We start from the raw sequence: 21,770 nt of genomic DNA, 5'->3' as shown, positions 1-21,770 counted from the left end.
GGTGTATAAAGATTCTATCATTTCCTTTTCAGTTTTTCTGGGTTCTCTTTGAGATTTAGTATTTGAATTTGATTGGGATTAAGAAAAGTTGTGAGAAAAAACACAGTGAAGTCATAATTCTTTGTCAGTCTATTGGCATAGAAATGATGTCACAAATTCAGAGCACATCTCCATCTTGAACAGTTGGTAAAGGCTGATAATGAGGAAGACAGTTTGCTCAATAAAGGCAGAGTGGTTAGCTGAACCTGCAAATGCAGTTGTGAAGGAGAAATACAAAAATGACAAAATGGAGTGCTTATGACAGGCTCATTGAAAGTGTTAATTTTTCTCTCCAGTGAATGCTAATGGCTTCTCCACACATGGGCGTTGGAGTCCAAAATCTTTAAGATGTTGTGTTAGTTCAGTTGTAAAACATTTCTAATAATAAAAAAATTAAGACCAGTTCAGCACATTTAAAATTACTATAAAATCAATTGGAGGAAGTTTATAGCTAGAAAACATTGCGTATGAAAAGCATGAGAAAGACAAATGGATTTAAGTTGGAAATTTTTTAGTGTTTCTATAACAAGGAAGCCCCTCTAATAGTCAAAGCAGGCAGTATGCACCTTGACATCAGTCTTGATTTCTTGTGTGGAGGATAAAGGGGAAAACTTCTGCCTTCTTCAGCTATTTAGATGGCAAGCTCTTGGGGGCAGAGATCTATTTTAGTTTGTCTGTAAAATGCAGTGCATACACTTGTTTAAAAAAGTATACACCTCCAAACTCAGAGAATCATTGCAACTAATCTGAAAGTTTAATGTTAGTATTAACTAACACACCCAACAGAAACACTTCTAGTGAGCTGGCTGCAGAGTTCAACGTTCTAGATGAAGAAAAAGCTAGGCTATTGATATATGTTTTGGTTGAAAATGAGTCTGATTGCAGGTATCATATTTGTTCTGTGGGTTTCTTGTCTTCATCTGGCTGGAAAATCCACAGCACAATGAGTGATTTTTCCTTTCTTGTGTCTGTGTATTAAAACATTTTTTATCGCCAGACTTAAAAACTGTTCTATTCAAGGGATAGTGTGCTGTTTTTCAACTAAGGGACACTGTCAAATAGTTTTGGATTCAAATTTTGAGCCAGCTTTAATTATCTGGTGGAAATGCACTGGATTCAAAATATTTAACTTGTCACACAGTTACCAAATACCATCTTTTAAAAATTGTTTTACGTCCTGGCAATTGTTTGTCCTGCTGAAAAGCCCTTCAACTTGAGTGCACTTTCTAATTAAAACGGTGTTTTAAGAGCTGTACTGGCATCCTTGATAATGTAAGAGGGGAGGGATGATGAGGAGTAAACAGGTTAGCTTGTCAGCCAGCAATGATGAAAAATACGAGATCAAAACAGGAGGCAAAGAAATGCTATTCATGAACCCCTGAAGGGGCATAACAACGTAGAGTGAAAATAAGATTTTTTTTTTAATTGACACTTTAAAAAAAGAGAGAACCATGTTTAATTTAGTGCACAACTAGTCTTAGGGAACTGGGCTGTAGTTATTAGCAACTTTTATTCTGTAGTTATTAGCAACTTTTATTCTGTAGTTATTAGCAACTTTTCAAGTTATAATTTCTCCATGAGGATGAAATACTAAAATATGTATACTAGAGATGAAAACTTCTGTTTCCCCCTTCATTCTTACACTGCATATGTTTGGTTTTGGTTCCAACGGAGTAATCAGTTTGTAGCAGAGTTCAGTGAAGTAACCAGCAAACTTTAATATATGGAGATATACCTATCTCAGAGGGACCCTGAAAGGTCATAGAATCCAGCCCCCTGCCTTCACTAGCAGGACCAAGTACTGATTTTGCCTCAGATCTCTAAGTGGCCCCCTCAAGGATTGAACTCACAACCTTGGGTTTAGCAGGCCAATGCTCAAACCACTGAGCTATCCCTCCCACCATTAAAGCTCATTACTTAAGTTACCTGTTTTAGGTACAACAGTATCTTTGGAGCATTTAATTTGGAGTTGATCGTCATGATGGTTTTTATATCCCATCAAAAGATGAGGTATTGGTTCAGTATCGGCTTGGCTTAACAAATCAGTAGCAATGTTCTGTATTTCCTGCCCCCCCCGGTCTCCTATCCCAGAACTTATCAGGCCTAATTTTGTGTAACTTGAATCTTCTGTAATTACAGCCTAAAATGTTATGGCTACAAATTCACACTCAATGCAGCTTATGCATCCAAGATGCCTAACTGATTTTAAATAACTTTTTCCCCTCTACAGGCCTATGAAGAGTACACCAGCAAGTTAGATGCTCTACAACAAAGAGAACAGCAGTTATTGGAATCCATGGGGAATGGAACTGATTTCTCTGTCTCCAGCTCAGCTTCAACAGACACAGTTACATCATCTTCCTCCTCTAGCCTCTCTGTAGCACCTTCATCCCTTTCAGTTTATCAGAACCCCACAGATATGTCACGGAATAACCCCAAGTCTCCACAAAAACCTATTGTTAGAGTCTTCCTACCCAACAAACAGAGGACAGTGGTGAGTCAGCCCTGCATACGTGCTCATAACCTTAATTTTTTGTGCATCTGTCCCCCTCTTTCCATGTTTTTGAATCAAACCTGAAAGCCAAAAAATGTATCTGTGGATGTATGAAAGCAAAAAGTGTAATGTAATTCTTGTATTCTGCCAAAGTCTGTTGGTTATTTCAACTTTGCTACACATGCTGCTTTGTACAGTGTTAAGGAGGAGATTGATTCTGTTATGTGCAACAAAAGAGGTAAAACTTTAACTTCTTCAAGCATGATACAAAAATGGATGCTTAAAATAGTTTTCAAAAATTAAATCTAGGTCAATGAAACAAATATAGTCAGCATAGCTATTTCCCAGACTTAGTTTTGAGTAGTATTGTTTCACTGTATATTTATTCTGGGTGTTGGAGATTAGTGTGTTATTTCCATGTAATGTGTATTGCAGGTAACACATTGGTTTTTCAGACAGGTCTCTGAACTGCTGGTGGTTGACAAACACATGGAGGTCATAGTGGTGGTTCTTCTTTGCCTCCAGTTACTTCTACAAGGCATTCCAGGCTCTTCTTTACCAAGAGCAGCCTTGGCAGCAGTGAAAGCAGGAAGGGAGCAGGAAGGAAACAAGATAGTGGAGCCAGCCTCTTTTGCATCCACTTGGCTATTGCTACATAGAAGTGTAGTAGGTGAGGAACTGGCTATCCTGAGACTGTAGCTGCCTGGACCTGCTAATGTAACTGGAATCGCTCATTGTAGAGAAATGTCCAAGGGAGTGGAAAACAAGTACTTGGGTTGTATCTCCAAGGGAGAGGAGGGCCAGACATCAGGGAAGCATGTGTCTGAGGTACAGAGAAACCAAACAGATGGGGGGAGAATAAGTACAGAACAAATGTACACCGTTCATAAAGGGGCAATTGTCAACTTATATTTCAGGTAGACGTTTGACTTTTTTTAATTTAAACTTAAAATAGTAAGAAGTTGTATGCAGCGTTGTAGCTGTGTCGGTCCCAGGATATTAGAGAGACAAGGTGGGTGAGGCAATATCTTTTGTTCGACCAACTTCTGTTGGTGAAAGACAAGCTTTCGAGTTCTTGTAGCTCAAAAGCTTCTCTTTCAGCGACAGAAGTTGGTCCAATAAAAAATATTACCTAACCCAGCTTGTCTCTCTAATAGTTAAAAGTATCACCTAAATCAGCAGTTCTCAAAGTTTTTACAAAGGTGACACACACAAGTGCATTTTGTCTTTTTGGAGGACCCACCATTACCCCAGTTGGTTCCCTGCATCCCCCTTGCCCTCACTCTCCCAGTTCTGCCCCCTCCTGCAGCCCCAGCTGGCCACTCTCTCCCCGTGACCGACCATGGCCACCATCTCTTCCAGGCTGCTGACTGTCTGCTCACTGGCTCAGGCCGCTTCTTCCGTGCTGCTGCTATCCAGATCCCACTCCTCAGACTGCTGCCTGCTGCCCAGGGGAAGTGAGAGCCAGGGTATGTCTACACTACGAAATTAGGTCGAATTTATAGAAGCCGGTTTTATAGAAATCGGTTTTATACAGTCGATTGTGTGTGTCCCCACATAAAATGCTCTAAGTGCATTAAGTTGGTGGACCGCGGCCACAGTACGGAGGCTAGCATCGACTTCCAGAGCGTTGCACTGTGGGTAGCTATCCCACAGTTCCCGCAGTCTCCGCCGCCCATTGGAATTCTGGGTTGAGATCCCAATGCCTGATGCAAAAAACAGTGTCGCGGGGGGTTCTGGGTACGTCGTCAGGCCCCTCCCCCTCCATCAGAGCAACGGCAGACAATCGATTTGCGCCTTTTTACCTGGGTTACCTGTGCAGACAACATACCACGGCAAGCATGGAGCCCGCTCAGCTCAGCTCAGCTCACCGTCACCATATGTCATCTGGGTGCCGGCAGACGTGGTACTGCATTGCTACACAGCAGCAGCTAATTGCCTTTTGGCAGTAGACGGTGCAGTATGACTGATAGCCGTCATCGGCTATCTGGGTGCTGGCAGATGTGAGGCTGCATTGCTATACAGCAGCAGCTCCTTGCCTTTTGGCAGTGAATGGTGTATTACGACTGGTATCTGTCGTCGTCGTACTCCTCAGTGAGTTCGGTCTGAGGCACCTGGGCAGACATGTTTTGTCTCCTGGCGACTCAGTCCTGCCGGCAGTCTTATTGAACCGTCTTGACGATGATGGCTAGCAGTCGTAATACAGCATTTTCTGCCAAGCACCCAGAAGATGCCGATGGCTATCAGTCATGCTGCACCGTCTGCTGCCAGCTTAAGACGTAAAAAATAGATGGACCAGATTTGTTCTGTATTCATTTGCTTCCCCCTCTCTCCGTGAAATCAATGGCCTGCTAAACCCAGGGTTTTGAGTTCAATCTTTGGGAGGGGCCATTCTGTGTGACAGTTGTTTGTGTTTCTCCCTGATGCACAGCCACCTTTGTTCATTTTAATTCCCTGTAAGCCATGTCGTCACTCACCCCTCCCTCCCTCCGTCAGACAATAGTTTCGCGCCTTTTTTCAGCCCAGACGCCATAGCACTGGGATCATGGAGCCCGCTCAGATCACCGCAGCAATTATGAGCACTATGAACACCACGCGCATTGTTCTGGAGTATATGCAGAGCCAGAACATGCCAAAGCAAAACCAGGCGAGGAGGCGATTGCAGCACGGTGACGAGAGTGATGAGGAAATTGACATGGACATAGACCTCTCACAAAGTACAGGCCCCAGCAGTGTGCAAATCATGGTGTTACTGGGGCAGGTTCATGGCGTGGAACGCCGATTCTGGGCCCAGGAAACAAGCACAGACTGGTGGGACCGCATCGTGTTGCAGGTGTGGGACGATTCCCAGTGGCTGCGAAACTTTCGCATGCGTAAGGGCACTTTCATGGAACTTTGTGACTTGCTTTCCCCTGCCCTGAAGCGCCAGAATACCAGGATGAGAGCAGCCCTCACAGTTGAGAAGCGAGTGGCGATTGCCCTGTGGAAGCTTGCAACGCCAGACAGCTACCGGTCAATTTGGAGTGGGCAAATCTACTGTGGGGGCTGCTGTGATCCAAGTAGCCAACGCAATCAAAGACCTGCTGATATCAAGGGTAGTGACTCTGGGAAACGTGCAGGTCATAGTGGATGGCTTTGTTGCAATGGGATTCCCAAACTGTGGTGCGGCGATAGACGGAACCCATATCCCTATCTTGTCATCGGAGCACCAAGCCACCGAGTACATAAACCGCAAGGGGTACTTTCCAATGCTGCTGCAAGCCCTGGTGGATCACAAGGGACGTTTCACTAACATCAACGTGGGATGGCCGGGAAAGGTACATGATGCTCGCGTCTTCAGGAACTCTGGTCTGTTTCAAAAGCTGGAGGAAGGGACTTTCTTCCCGGACCAGAAAATAACCGTTGGGGATGTTGAAATGCCTATCATTATCCTTGGGGACCCAGCCTACCCCTTAATGCCATGGCTCATGAAGCCGTACACAGGCAGCCTGGACAGTAGTCAGGACCTGTTCAACTATAGGCTGAGCAAGTGCCGAATGGTGGTAGAATGTGTATTTGGACGTTTAAAAGCGCGCTGGCGCAGTTTACTGACTCGGATAGACCTCAGCGAAGCCAATATTCCAATTGTTATTGCTGCTTGCTGTGCGCTCCACAATATCTGTGAGAGTAAGGGGGAGACATTTATGGCGGGGTGGGAGGTTGAAGCAAATCGCCTGGCCGCTGATTATGCGCAGCCAGACACCAGGGCGGTTAGAAGAGTACAGCAGGGCGCGGTGCGCATCAGAGAAGCTTTGAAAACCAGTTTTGTGACTGGTCAGGCTACGGTGTGAAACTTCTGTTTGTTTCTCCTTGATGAACCCTCCCCCTCCCTCCACCCCTGGTTCACTCTACTTCCCTGTAAACTAACCACTCTCCCCTCCCCCCTTCGAGCACCGTTTGCAGAAGCAATAAAGTTATTGTTACTTCACATTCATGCATTCTTTATTAATTCATTACACAACTAGGGGGATAATTGCCAAGGTAGCCCGCGAGGGGTGGGGGAGGAGGGAAGGAAAAGGACACACTGCAGTTTAAAAGTTTAAAACTTTAACACTTATTGAAGCCCAGCCTTCTGATGCTCGGGCAATCATCTGGGGTGGAGTGACTGGGTGGCCGGAGGCCCCCCCACCACGTTCTTGGGCGTCTGGGTGAGGAGGCTGTGGAACTTGGGGAGGAGGGCTGTTGGTTAGACAGGGGCTGTAGCGGCGGTCTCTGCTCCTGCTGCCTTTCCTGCAGCTCAACCATACGTTGGAGCATATCAGTTTGATGCTCCAGCAGCCGGAGCATCGACTCTTGCCTTCTGTCAGCAAGCTGACGCCACCTATCCTCTTCAGCCCGCCACTTGCTCTCTTCATCCCACGATTCAGCCCGCCACCTCTCCTCTAGTTCATATTCTGCTTTTTTGCACTCTGACAGTGACTGCCTCCATGCATTCTGCTGTGCTCTGTCAGTGTGGGAGGACATCTGGAGCTCCGAGAACATATCATCCCGAGTCCGCTGTTTCCTCCTTCTAATCTTCACTAGCCTCTGTGAAGGAGAAACATTTGCAGCTGGTGGAGGAGAAGGGAGAGGTGGTTAAAAAAGACACATTTTAGAGAACAATGGGTACACTCTTTCACGTTAAATTTTGCTGTTCACATTACACAGCACATGTGCTTTCGTTACAAGGTCGCATTTTTCCTCTTATATTGAGGGCCTGCCAGTTTCGTGTGAGAGATCACTCACGCAGTGCCAGGCAACAGATTTCGGCTTGCAGGCAGCCATGGTAAGCCACAGTCTTTTGGCTTTTTTAACCTTCTTAACATGTGGGAATGGTTTCAAATACTAGTGCCTTCATTTCCCATACCAAGCACCCGTTGGGTTGGCCATTTAAAATGGGTTTGCAATGTAAAAGGAGGGGCTGCGGTTTCCGGGTTAACATGCAGCACAAACCCAACTAGCCCCCCCCCCCCCCCAATTCTCTGGGATGATCACTTCACCCCTCCCCCCACCGCGTGGCTAACAGCGGGGAACATTTCTGTTCAGCCGAGCAGGAACGGGCACCTCTGAATGTCCCCCTTAATAAAATCACCCCATTTCAACCAGGTGACCGTGAATGATATCACTCTCCTGAGGATAACAAAGAGAGATAAGGAATGGATGTTGTCTGCATGCCAGCAAACACCGGGACCATACGCTGCCATGCTTTGTTATGCAATGGTTCCAGACTACGTGCTACTGGCCTGGCGTGGTAAAGTCTCCTACCATGGCGGACGGGATAAGGCAGCCCTCTCCAGAAACCTTTTGCAAAGGCTTTGGGAGTACATGACGGAGAGCTTTCTGGAGATGTCCCTGGAGGATTTCCGCTCCATCCCCATACACGTTAACAGACTTTTCCAGTAGCTGTACTGGCCGCGATTGCCAGGGCAAATTAATCATTAATCATTAAACACGCTTGCTTTTAAACCATGTGTAATATTTACAAAGGTACACTCACCAGAGGCCCCTTGTGTGCCCTCAGGGTCTGGGAGCACGCCTTGGGTGAGTTCGGGGGTTACTGGTTCCAGGTCCAGGGTGATAAACATATCCTGGCTGTTGGGGAAACCGGTTTCTCCGCTTCCTTGCTGTGAGCTATCTTCATTGTCTTCATCATCATCTTCCTCGTACCCCGAACCCGCTTCCCTGTTGCGTGATTCTCCATTGATGGAGTCAAAGCACACGGTTGGGGTAGTGGTGGCTGCATGGCATGCAGCTCCGTGTAGAAGCGGCATGTTTGCGGCTCTGTCCCGGACCTTCCGTTTGCCTCTCTGGCTTTGTGGTAGGCTTGCCTTAGCTCCTTAATTTTCACGCGGCACTGCTGTGTGTCTCTGTTATGGCCTCTGTCCTTCATGGCCTTTGAGACATTTTCTAATATTTTGCCATTTTGTTTACTGCTGCAGAGTTCAGCTAGCTCTGATTCGTCCCCCCATATGGCGAGCAGATCCTGTACCTCCCGTTCGGTCCATGCTGGAGCTCTTTTGTGATCCTGGGACTCCATCATGTTTACCTGTGCTGATGAGCTCTGCGTGGTCACCTGTGCTCTCCACGCTGGGCAAACAGGAAATGAAATTCAAAAGTTCGTGGGGCTTTTCCTGTCTACCTGATCAGTGCATCTGAGTTCAGAGTGCTGTCCAGAGCGGTCACAATGAAACACTGTGGGATAGCTCTCGGAGGCCAGTAACGTCGAATTCTGTCCACACTACCCCCAAATCCGACCCGCAAAGGCCGATTTCAGCGCTAATCCCCTCGTCGGAGGTGGAGTAAAGAAACTGGTTTAAAGGGCCTTTTAAGTCGAAAAAAAGGGCTTCGTCATGTGGACGTGTCCAGGCTTAATTCGATTTAATGCTGCTAAATTCGACCTAAACTCGTAGTGTAGACCAGGCCCCAGTGTGGGGGGTGGACACCTGTGGTAGGTCGGGGCCTACTATTTGGGAAACACACTGCAAGATTAGAGAAATATTTTCCTTACTTTTTGAACTGTTTACTGCCTTTGACAGTGTTTTGTGTGTAGTCAGTTTTCCTCCTTTTTGTGGGACTTTTGCACACCACTGGTGGAGGAACACTTTAAAAATAGGAAAACATAATTGTGAAGCCACAAAAAATGGCATGGGGACTCGAACCACTTTTGTACCTGAAACTACTTTTAACTTTTTTAAATTGACTGTTTAATGCTTAAATAAAAAAAACCCTACAAGAAACTTGGTTGCATTAAGGAGAACTAAAAAAGATATTCTTTGGGTAATATTTTTTAAAAATACTTTACTCCAGTTGCTGTAGTTGCCATAAGGATGGTGAGTAATGGCTGGAAGGTGGTTCATGAGAAAATGTATCCAAGATCTAGTCCATACTAAGAAAGAGTTTGAGGACCTCTGGAAGTGTGCATTTGGTATTTGAAAACTTTGAAAAAGAGCCAAGTGTGTTAATGACCACTATTCATGATATCAGAGTATAACCATCCTTACTGGATGAGGACACTTTCTTTGGCCAAAAGTGAAAATGGGAAATATTGATCAATGAGGGATGAGTCATAAATCTGTTACCAAGACCTCTTTGAACCAAGCTGATTTGTGTACTGTGGTAAACAGCTGATCACATTTTATTTGTCCAGTGAGTCTATTCTTGCCCTCACTCCTCACTCTCTTAGCCTGTGGTTACCCATGCAGCTCAGCAACACTTTCTAGGCAACTCAGCAGTTGCACTTATAAATGTATTTCGTTACTTTGAGATTTCAATAAAAATGAGTTTACTGTTCATGAGAGCTGCTGGACTGATCACTCTGGTGAATTAAGTTCTTATCTACAGAATGTACAACAGCCACAGTTGTAGTATAAGCTTCACCCCCCTCAGTTCTTTTCTAAAGGTGAAGGTAGTTCAGCCTTTATGCCTGTTCAGTCCTGCATGCATCATCTGAAACCAGCAACAAGATGCCAATTGATGTCCGTTATGAATATGACTTTTGTGATTTACGTATTTGTTCTTTAGAAATTGGATAAACACCAAAAGTTCAATTTTTAAATCACCAAACACCTATTGGATAGTAAGCCTTTTAGCCCCTTCAGCATACATGAGTCAGAATACAACCAGTGACTAAGAGGCAAAAGGTTTTATATCTTGTTATCCAAAATCTCGATCCAGTCTCAGACTCATAGACTTAAAGGTCAGACGGGACAATCGTGATCATCTAGTCTGACCTCCTGCACATTGCAGGCCACAGAACCTCACCCACCCACTCCTGTAATAGACCCCTAACCTCTGGCTGAGTTCGTGAAGTTCTCAAATCATGATAAAGACTACAAGTTACAGAGAATCCACTATTTACACTAGTTTAAATCTGCAAGTGATCTGTGCCCCATTCTGCAGAAGAAAGCAAAAAAAACCCAGGATCTCTGCCAGTCTGACCTGGGGAAAAATTCCTTCCTGACCCCAAATATGGTGCTCAGTTAGACCCTGAGCCATTTGGCCAAGACCTATCAGCCAGATGCCTCAGAAAGAATTCTCTGTAGTAACTCAAGCCTTCCCCCATCTAGTGTCCCGTCACTGTCTGTTGGAGATATTTGCGCTAGCAGTCACAGATCAGCTACATGCCATTGCAGGCAGTCTCATCATACCATCCCCTCCATAAACTTATCAAGCTCAGTCTTGAAGCCGGTTAGGTTTTTTGCCCCTACTGCTCCCCTTGGAAGGCTGTTCAAGAACTTCACTCCTCTGATGGTTGGAAATTTTCACTTAATTTCAAGCCTAAACTTGTTGATAGCCAGCTTATATCCATTTGTTCTTGTGTCCACATAGGCACTTAACTTTAACTCCTCTCCCTCCAGGGTACTTATCCCTCTGATGTATTTATAGAGAACAATCCTATCTCCCCTCAGCCTTCTTGTGGTTAGGCTAAACAAGCCAAGTTCTTTGAGTCTCCTTTCATAAGGTAGGTTTTCTATTCCTTGGATCATCCTAGTAGCCCTTCTCTGCACTTGTTGCACTTTGAATTCATCTTTCTTAAACATAGGAGACCAGAATTGCACACACTATTCCAAATGAGGTCTCACCAGTGCCTTGTATAACACTTCCCTGTCTACTGGAAATACCTTGCCTGATGCATCCTAGGACTGCATTAGCTTTTCTCACAGCCTTTTTCAATTCTTCCTGTTTTCCCCCATACGTTGCTGATATTAGGAATTAATGCTGCGTTTGAGTACACGAAACTTACAGCTAAACCAAGTCCTGTCATGGAATGAATCCCTTTTATTAATGTACCCCTGGAATAAACACTTATTTTTTCAGCCGTGGCCTTGTCATCTATACTCTTCTCTACTTATACATTTTACAGTATTTTATGTTCCAAACCTCTCAGTAATTTCAAATGGCTGTCAGCTTAGTAAAAAGAAGCTGCCACAAGAATATCATGCTACCCCTCAAATGTGTATCGGATAAAAGCAAGGATTTAGAATTTAGCTTCACCTATGCAGACTTTGACCAATGACAGTTTTAAGGACCCATTTTTTTGCAACGTGCCAAAGCTACAAATAACTCCTTTATGTAATTTAAAGAGCAGGGATTCACAACTTTTTATTGATGTAAAGCATTTGTTCCTAGAGAAGTGTATTGAGAAAGTGGACCTTAAATAATGACATGATAGAAAAACTATTTAGGGAAATATTTAGTTCTTGAATGTATATTGGTACTGATGTCACTCCAACAAATGCACATTGTAAATGAAATCAGCTTTTCTTCACAACTTTCCATCTGTATTAGTTTTGTGCAATTATCTACATTTTTTTAAAAAAGGGGGGGATTGGAAAAGCCAGTATCTCTTTCTCTTCAGTGTTTGACAGAAACAAAAGCTTGAAAAAATGATTTGGCACATACACAAACTGTGACTGTCTGATACCACTTCCTCTCCACAGCTGTTCCCCTGGCAATTTGAAGGAATAAAATAGTAGTGCACTTCTTGTGTTCTGTTAAATAAACTATTCAATAAGTAACAGTGAAATCTGGCAAGAGAGTCCATGGAATGTTACTAAATTAGACCTCATTACTATTTTTGTTTGTTTTTGTTTATACCATCGGCCCCTACCTGCCTTTACTCTTTACACTGTGATCCATTATAGGAAAGAGAGTATCACTTCCTACATTGTTTTCAGTGTTGTTCCTTCTCTGTCCCTATACTTATCATTTTCTCCTATGTTGCTATTGCCCCTCTTCTGCTGCGCCACCCCCCCCCCCAAATCTTATTACAGGTATGGTACTGCCTTTAAGGCTCTTTAGCCCTTAAAGCGCAGGGATCCAACCTCTTTGTTTTGCATGAAGAATACAGTGTATATTCTCCAAACTTACAATACATTGTGAGTAAAGATTGAATTTTGTTGGGTTTTAAGAGTATATGTTAGTTTGAGTTCAAATTAATTTAAAATAGGACCTACAGGAAAAGTTTCCTCTCTGATCTATCTCCGATGTCTTGCTAACTAAGGTGAATAAAAAACAATGACTAAATAAAAGCATCCTTTAAAAAAAAATTTTTTTTTAAATAAATCTATTTAATTTTAAACTTGTGGCAACCTGTTCGAACCTACAGGGTTGGAACCTGGGACCTGGAGGGTTCTAGGCTGCTGACTCCTACACAGCCCCAGGAGGCTTAGGCTGGGCTTCTGTGGGAGGTCCCTGTGAGGCTGGGCTCAGCAGGAAGTACAGCAGGACTGGAGTGGCAGTCCCTTTTGCAACCCCTTGATTGTCAAATACCAGTATATAAACGAGGAAGCCATGAAGGGGAGCTCTCTGAGCAGCAACACAGACTGTCTGCCCATTTCTGCTCCAGACTCAGCTTTCAATAGACCCTAGACTCCGGCTGCCGACCCTGGTTTGTCCTCAACTTGGCTATTTGATTGCTGTCTGTAACCTGGTACCCCACCCCAATCTCCTGGTAACTTGAGCCTGCCTGACACTTGACTCTGTCTACCCTCTGGCTCATCTTGCACTTTGACTTCCCAGTACCTGACTCCTGGTCCAATCACTAGGTCTGACTGTCCATGTCCCGGTTGTGACAGAGCCTATGTTAAGGCACAAACTTACAATCCATTAAAATAATTTACATGGACTACTTATTATTTTTGTATTTAATGTTTGCGGCCAAGTTTTAAAGAAAGTCAAACCACTGAGCTGCTGGAAGACCGTGGCTAAGCACCTGGAACCAGAGTTTGTTGTAGTCCTAAACCACCTTTTGATAGCAATAGCCTTTTCTGCAAGTGTAGAGAGAATATATTTAGTTTCAGAGTATTCAGCTAGTTCTTTCAAAGTTCAAAAACCAGTTGGGAATTGAAAAAGAAGGAAAGTTTGTTTTCTGCTTCCTATCTATGAATCAAAACTAGGTATGAGAAGATGAGATCATCTAGTTCTAAAATCTTGAAGGACATGGTGACCAGAAACAATAACGATAGTTCAGTTCACTAACTACAGATATTTATTTTGTTTAATAAATCAGTTTTAAATGCAAAACACATTTTGATAATTTTTTTCCCTATGTATCCAGCACAGGTATGGTAGTTTCATTTAATAAAAATTAAAATGTTTTGTGAAAATAGAACTTGACACAAATCCCAAGTAAAATAATTAATTATGTAGTAAATAATAAATGCATCATTCATCATTTTCTAGCAATAAAAAAATGTAAAAATTAAGAGTCTGACTAAAAATAAGTTTAAACTATATGTTGGCTTAAGTAAATGTATATAAATATATTGTATCCTCCTGGTTAACCAGAAGAAGCACCAAATTTAATGTAAAGGGTATACTTAGTTGCAAATCAACGTGTTTTAAGGGTTATTCACCAATGGTAGGGAAATAACTAAAGTACAAATGCAAAACACAATTAAAACTAATGGTTTAGTTCATGATTAAAATTGGTGATTTAAATCACTTTGATTTAAACTAATCCACCCTGTTGCTAATAAAAGGCTGGCTTGTTTAGACTTTATAGTTAAACCTCATTGCTGGATAGTGATGAATGCAGGTTTGAAGAAGTTAGGTTACATTTAAAGTTATTAACAATTGTTTTCTCCTATCTCTTCCATCATATTCACAAATAACACAGGTATGTAGGCACAAAATTAGGAAGGTCAAGGCACAAAATGAGATTAAACTACCTAGAGACATGAAGGGTAACACCACAACATTCTACGAATACATTAGAAGCAAAAGGAAGACCAAGGGCAGGGTAGGCCCGTTACTCAATGAGGGTGGGGAGGGAAAAAATGTGGAAATGGCGGAAGTGCTAAGTGACTTTTTCAGTTTTCAACAAAAGGTTAGTAGCGTTTGGACATCTATCATAGTGAATGCCAGTGAAAATGAGTTAGGGTCAGAGGCTAAAATAGGGAAAGAACAAGTGAAAAATTACTTAGACAAGTTAGATGTTTTCAAGTGACCAGGGCCTGATGAAATACATCCTAGAATACTTAAGGAGCTGAGTTAGGCAATATCTAAGCCATTAGCAATTATCTTTGAAAAGTTATGGAAGATGGGAGAGATTCCAGAGGGCTGGAAAATATAGTGCCAATCTATAAAAAGGCAAATGACTGGGGAATTACAGATCAGTATCTGGAAAGATAATGGAGCAAATAATTAAACAATCTATTTGCAAACACCTAGAAAATAAGCTTCCTTATAACTTTCTTTGACAGTGTTATAAACCTTGTGGATGAGGGGGAAGTGGTAGATGTGATATATCTTGACTTTAGTAAGGCTTTTGATACTGTCTCTCATGACTTTCTCATAAGCAAACTAGGGAAAGACAAACTAGATGGAGCTACTATAACAAGGGCGGGCAAACTTTTTGGCCTGAGGGCCGCATCGGATTTTGGAAATTGAATGGAGGACCGGTTAGGGGAGGGGGTTGTGGCCTGGACCCCACCCCCTATCTGCCCCCCCCACTCCCTGTCCCCTGACTGCCCCCCACTGCCCCATCTAACCCCCTCTCTCATTCCTGATGCCCCCCCCCCAGGACCCCTTCCCCATCCAACCACCCCTTCCTCCCTGACCGCCCCCAGAACTCCTGCCCCTGAGTGCCCCCCCGCTGCTCCATCTAACCCCCCCTGCTCCTTCCTGCTTGCCCCCCCGGGACCCCTGCCTCATCCACCCCCCTGTTCCCTGCCCTCTGACTCCCCAACTCCTATCCACACCCCTGCCCACCTCCCTGAACTCCCCTGCCCTCTATCCAAACCCCCCCCCACTCCCTGCCCCCTTACCATGCTGCCTGGAGCACCGGTGGCTGGCGGCGCTACAGCTGCACCGCCCGCCCGGCGCTACAGCCGCTGCCCCAGTAGCTCACAGCCGCACCGCTGAGAGCATTGCGTCGGCAGCGGGGTGAGCTGAGGCTGCGGGGGAGGGTGAACAGCAGGGGAGGGGCTGGGGGCCGGGGGCCGGCCAGCGTCCCCGGCCAGGAGCTCAGGGGCCAAGCAGGAGAGTCCCGCAGGCCGGATGTGGCCCGCAGGCCATAGTTTGCCCACCTCTGTACTATAAGGTAGGGTGCCCAGAGAGCAAGTATGAAAAATCAGGACAGTGTGTGTGGGGTAATAGGCACCTATATAAGAAAAAGGCTCAAATATCGGGACTGTCCCTATAAATCGGGACATCTGGTCACCCTACTATAAGGTGGGTGCATAACTAGTTCAAAAACTGTTTCTAGAGAGTAATTATCAGTGGTTCACAGTCATGCTGGAAGGGCATATTGAGTGGGGTCCTGCAGGGATTAGTTCTGGATCTGGTTATGTTCAATATCTTCATCAATGATTTAGATAATGGCATAGAGAGTACATTTACAAAGTTTGTGGACGATACCAAACTGGGAGGGGTTGTAAGTGCTTTGGAGGATAGGATTAAAATTCAAAATGATCTAGACAAACTGGAGAAATGGTCTGAAGTAAATAAGATGAAATTCAATAAGGACAAATTCAAAGTACTCCACTTTGGATGGAACAGTCAGTTGCACACATACAAAATGCGAAATTACTGCCTACCAAGGACTACTGCGGAAAGGAATCTGGGGGTCATAGTGTATCACAAGCTAAATATGAGTGAACGGTGAAACACTGTTGCAAAAAAAAAAAAAAAGCAAACACCATTCTGGGGTGTATTAGTAGGAGTATGGTAAACAAGACAGAAGAAGTAATTCTTCCATGCTGATTAGGCCTTAACTGGAGTATTGTGTCCAGTTCTGGGCATCACATTTCAGGAAAGATGTGGAGAAATTGGAGAAAGTCCAGAGAAGAGCAATAAAAATGATTTAAAGGTCTAGAAAACATTACCTATGAGGGAAGATTGGAAAAATTGGTTTTGTTTAATCTGGAGAAGAGGAGACTGAGTGGGGACATAAGTTTTCAAGTACATAAAAGATTGTTACAAGGAGGTGGGAGAAAAATTATTGTTCTTAACCTCTGTGGATAGGACAAGAGGCAATGGGCTTAAATTGCAGCAAGGGTGGTTTAGGTTGGGCATTAGGAAAAACTTTCTAACTGTCAGGGTAGTTAAGAACTGGAAGAAATTGCCTAGGAAGGTTGTGGAATCTCCATCAATGAAGATTTTTAAGAGCAGATAAGACAAACATCTGTCAGGGATGATCTAGATCAATGGTTCTCAAACTTTAGCAACCCGAGGACCCCCATTTGGATTTAAAAATTTGTGGGTATTGCCAAACCCCCCACTCAGCCCTTGCCCTGCCCCCTTCACCAAGGCCCGCCCCCCCACCCCTGCTCAGTCCATACACCCTCCCTCCCATCGCTGGCCCTCCCCCACCCTCACTCACTTTCACCAGGGTGGGGCAGGCAGGGGTTTGGGGTGCAGGAGGGTGTGCAGGCTCTGGGAGGGGGGTTGGGTGCAGGAGGAGGTGTGGGGTGCAAGCTCTGGGAGGGAGTTTGGGTGCAGAGTGCTGGCTCTGGTCAGGCAGCGCTTACCTTGGGCAGCCCTGAAAGAGACCTGCACATCCCTTTAGCAGCGGCTCCTGGGTCGGGGGGGAAGGGGTCTCCGCACGCTGCCCCTGCCTGCAGGCACTGACCCTGCAGCTCCCATTGGCTGCAGTTTCCGGCCAATGGGAGCTGTGGAGTCAGTGCTCGGGGTGGGGGCAGCGTGCGGAGACCCCCTGCCCCCCTCCCCTAGGGATGTGCTGGCTGCTTCTAGGAGCGACATGGAGCCAGGGCAGGTAGGGAGCCTGCCTTAGCCCCGCTGCGCCACCAGACTTTTAGCGTGCAGGAGGCGCTGGGAGTGAGGGGGAGAAGTTGATCAGCGGGGCCTGCAGACTCCCCGGGGTACCCTCGGGGACCCCCCCACGGGTCCACAGATCCCAGTTTGAGAAACACTGGTCTAAATAATACTTAGTCCTGCCATGAGTGTAGGGGATTGGTCTAGATGACTTCTTGAGGTCCTTTCCAGTCCTACAATTGTATGATTCTATGATTCATTCTCCAGCAGATAAGATAATGCTACATATTAATATTAGTCTCCTCACCTAACACAAAACTTTAGTGATGACTTTATACTTTCTCTAGGATTCTTGGGTATGTCTCCACACCACTTTAAAGTGTAATTATAGCAGGGGTAGGCATATCCCTGCTAGCTTTGATCTAACTAGCCCAAGTAACAATACTATAGCATAGGCAGGGTGGCATGGACTAGTGACCAGAGTTTAAGCCATCTGGGGAGCCAGAGTATGTACATGGGTTGCTAGGCCATGCCACCACATCTACCCTACTGTTACCCACGCTAGCTAGATTAAAGCTAGAATGGGTATACCTGTGTGTGCTACAGTCACACCTTCACTTGAGCTATAGACATACCTTTAGAGTGACCCATCAGATGGTTAACATGTGTGCATATTAAAGCTGAATATTTGCTTACTGAAGTTTTGTATTATGCTGCCGGGAAGGTTAAGGTGTGTTGGGCTGGAGGATGAAGAAGGTTCCTTTTGGAAAAAAAGGAGTCAGTCACCATCGGTGGAAATATGCTGTATGGTTAAGAGATGTCCGGTAATTTAGCGGATTTTTGCTTTTATCATTTTGTGTTGGGGGGGTTTCGCACTTAACTAAACTTAATCCCTTTCAGATAGATTTTGTTTATGGAATATACACTGTGCCTCTTCTAATTCATGCCATCAATTTCTTCCAACTCTGTCCACCTCCATTCTAAGCCCTTGAGGGATCCATTCCTGGGGCCTGGAAACTTTACCAGACAACTTGGCCTGATCCATTAGTCAGTGAAGACAGTGGAAGGACTCCCGCTGACTGCAGTGGTAGACACTTAGGGACAGATCAATGTTCCTAGCCTCAGAATGAAATGAAACACATAAGGCCCTATTGTCAAAGCCAACTGCTTCCCCCTCCTCCTGCCAACCTCAAGCTGCTGGAAATGGGTGAGGCTGCTACATTTGGAACCAGCAGTGGTGTCTCTGAAACTTACTTGAGACCTCCAATTCTCCCCCCCCCCCCATTGCTTTTAGTCTGAATTTGAAGTCTGTCTCCTTTGCCCCACCCTCCTTTGGCTACTGGAAGGGGAAGGAACAATTTTTCTCACTCCATTTCCGCCTTTTATTCCTCCTTTTAGTCTCTTGGCTTCTGCAAGGGTACTTGGATGTCTAAGTTCTATCTTTCCCATGTTGCTACATGGTTCTCTCTAACAAGTAGATCCAGTGCCTCCTGCCCTTGCTGCTGCCCATAGTTTTCACTCTTTTCTGCTTGGGAAAAATTTATGAGAATCAGAGTCACTTGGACTGTCTATCTGCAGATTTAAGACAGGACTCCCTCCATTTACATTGTTTGTTTGGAAAATTTTCTTCAACTGTAAGGAATAGAAACTTTTTTTATAATGAAAGCTTAGATTTTGCAGACCATATGTTGGTACAGAAAAGCTTTCTGTTCATCACAGATTAGTGTGGTTTCTCACGCTCTGTGTATAAAGATGTTATGGTACTTGTTGAAGATGATCTGCATAGTAATCATTGCACACTTACACCCATAAAACCTTAAACACACCGCCATTTTGTGTGTATATAAATATCATGGGTTTCTGTATTTAAAATAACACCAGTTAATCACAACAACAAAGGCAATGCAATATATACAAAATACCAGGCAACATGGGACTGTTTCCTAGACTTTTCTTTTATCCCCAAGGCATTTAGGAATTCCAGAAACTAAATAGGAGTTTGAGCGCTGTTCTGCATAGGGACAACAGTGCTTGTTACTCAGAGTTCTGACTTTTGTCACATCTTTCTCTAAATTAGAACACCAGCCCTCTAATTAGAACACCAGTAAAAGGACCATTTGATTTGCTCCTCTTCCCTAGGGGTGTGAAAACTGGGAGAACCAGATCTTACTTTTTGCTAGTACCTAAGTGATTGACATAGGCTAATTTTATGCAGTACACAGTTGGATCCTTTCTGCTATTCTGTTCCTAAATTTATTTGAGCAAGCTTTAGGTAATTAAGTTATCCATAATATATTTGTCCTATTTTGCCTCTAGATTTGCATATTGCTTTCTGCAATTTGTGTTCTGAGTTTGATACGCCTCAAAGTTTGCAAACTATAACCATTGAGTTTCTACAGGCATTCAAGTAGTCCTACTGGTTTCACCTGTCAAGTGTGAGGAGCTCTTCCTTCTTGGAAGTTTCAGACAGTTGAATAAATTAGTTTCTTACCATTACTCACCTTCTTTTTGTCTGGCATAACCTAATGGGATTAATCCAATTACAACTACCCACACATTTATCAATCAAATATTGAAAATGGAGTCCTTGTGCAGTCTGTGGCAATGAAGACTTACAAAATGGACCTGAATACTGTTGGTTATAATTTACGTGATATGTATAATGTGAACATATTGGGTAAAACGAACCAGTAACTTCCAGGTAAACTTATTGATCTTACTGCACTAATCCTTCAGTAGATCTTATGCTGTCAATCTATCCAGGCTTCTCCTTAGTCCCTTAGGGGTTCCTGTGCTGCTTACACATTGGGCAATCCAGTTCTTCCATTGATAGTAGTTGCCCACTAGTTGTAATAATTCTTCCTAGGTGATGCCAGTTCATTCAATATCTTCTGTCACTGACTTCTGACAGTTCTTCCTTGGCCTTCCTCCCTTTTTCTTTCCTCCCTCGAGTACCCCATTCAATGCTTGCTTAACATGTTTCCCATTTTCCATATAGTGTAAATGTCCCAGCCACCTGAGACTTCTTTCTTTGATATTTTCTTTCCATAAAATGTGTAATATCTTCCTCAGCCATCTGTGATGGGCAGCCTCCACTCTCTCTTTTTGTTAGCCACCTCTCTACTCAGTACAATGGCATGCTAAGTATAATCACATCATATAATCTGCCCTTTAGTTTGGTGTGGAGACCTCTGTATGAACAGATGTTGTTCATCCTTCTAAAAGTGGTGTTTGCTTTTCCTAATTTTGTATGAATATCTTTATCATAGCCACCTTCAAATGTCATCACACTCCCCAGATAATAGAACTCTTCTACCTGTTCGATTTCTTTTCTGTGTTCACTCCTGCATCTATTGTGCAGTTTCTTACCTTCATAATCTTAGTTTTCTCTGTTTTTATTTTCAATCCAATTTTTGCTGCTTCCTGTTCTACCTCTGATGTAAGTGAAATCGTTCCTTTCCACGTTATGCTTAGTACAGTAATGTCAGTAGCAAACTCAAGGTTGTGTAATTCATCTCTGCACACCCGTTGTACACCACCAACATGCCTTTTGTTACCCGCTTTATCACCCAGTCTATTGCTAACACAGAGGATTGGTATTAACATGCACTCTTGTCTAACTCCAGTCACAATATCGAACCACTCAGCCAGGCCTGTATCCAATCTGATTGCATGTCTGCTTCCATCATATAAACGCCTTATCATGTTGATCAGCTTGCCTGGTATCCCATAGCTTCTAGCCATGTTTCACAGGGTCTCTCTGTGGACACTATTGAATGTTTTCTTAAAGTTGATTAAGATGGGCTTTTGCCAAACAGTAGTATTTTTGATTATCTGTCAAAGAGTGAATATTTGTTCACAGCTTGATCTATCTGGATAATTGCTGCACAGGTTTGAGAGAAATGCCAATGCTAAGTTAGAAATAGAAGAGGGACCATTAACATCTGATGAAATTAAAACAGCTATCAAAGGCTACAAACAGGGGAAAGCCCCTGGGGTTGATAGAATTTAAGCAGAGGTACTAATGGTAGCAGGCAAAATTCTGATTGAGCAGCTCGCAAAACTCAAATGAAATATGGGTGAAAGCACAGGTGCCAAAAGACTGGAAAATGGTATCAGCGTGGCATTGCCAAAAAAAGGTGATCTTCATGCACGAACTGGAGAGGTACTGCTATCAACCCTGGGTAAAGTGATGGCTACCGTTAAGCCGAATAGAATGAAGAAGGCAGTGGATGGAATATTATGAGATTGCTGGATGACTAAACTCAAATAACTCAGAGTACGAATAAATGGTCATTTTTCATCATGGCAAAAGGTTAAGCATGCGGTGCCTCAGTTCATCAATAAGACTTATTTAACATATTTAAAAAAAAAAACGAGGAGTCCTTGTGGCACTTTAGTCTTGTTGTTTTTGCTGATACAGACTAACATGGCTACCACTCTGAAACCTGTTAACATATTTATTAATTTCTCAAAAGGAGCTGAGGAGTGAAGTGAAATT

General features: G+C 43.9%; 1 protein-coding gene across 1 annotated transcript in view; it reads left to right on the top strand.

Moving 5' to 3' along the window:
* BRAF (B-Raf proto-oncogene, serine/threonine kinase) overlaps window positions 1–21,770 on the top strand; it is a 121,990-nt gene that overhangs the window by 35,900 nt on the left and 64,320 nt on the right. Inside the window, exon 3 of the mRNA XM_026657578.2 lies at window positions 2,270–2,533. Within this exon, the coding sequence (XP_026513363.1) occupies window positions 2,270–2,533 (264 nt within the window). The remainder of the gene's footprint in view (window positions 1–2,269; window positions 2,534–21,770) is intronic.

The sequence above is a fragment of the Terrapene carolina genome, unplaced genomic scaffold (assembly GCF_002925995.2).
Source record: "Terrapene carolina triunguis isolate 2854851 unplaced genomic scaffold, T_m_triunguis-2.0 Scaffold247, whole genome shotgun sequence".
Taxonomy (NCBI): domain Eukaryota; kingdom Metazoa; phylum Chordata; order Testudines; family Emydidae; genus Terrapene; species Terrapene triunguis.
The sequence above is the reverse complement of the archived record's forward strand: the minus strand, read 5'-3'. Positions and strand labels throughout refer to the sequence as shown.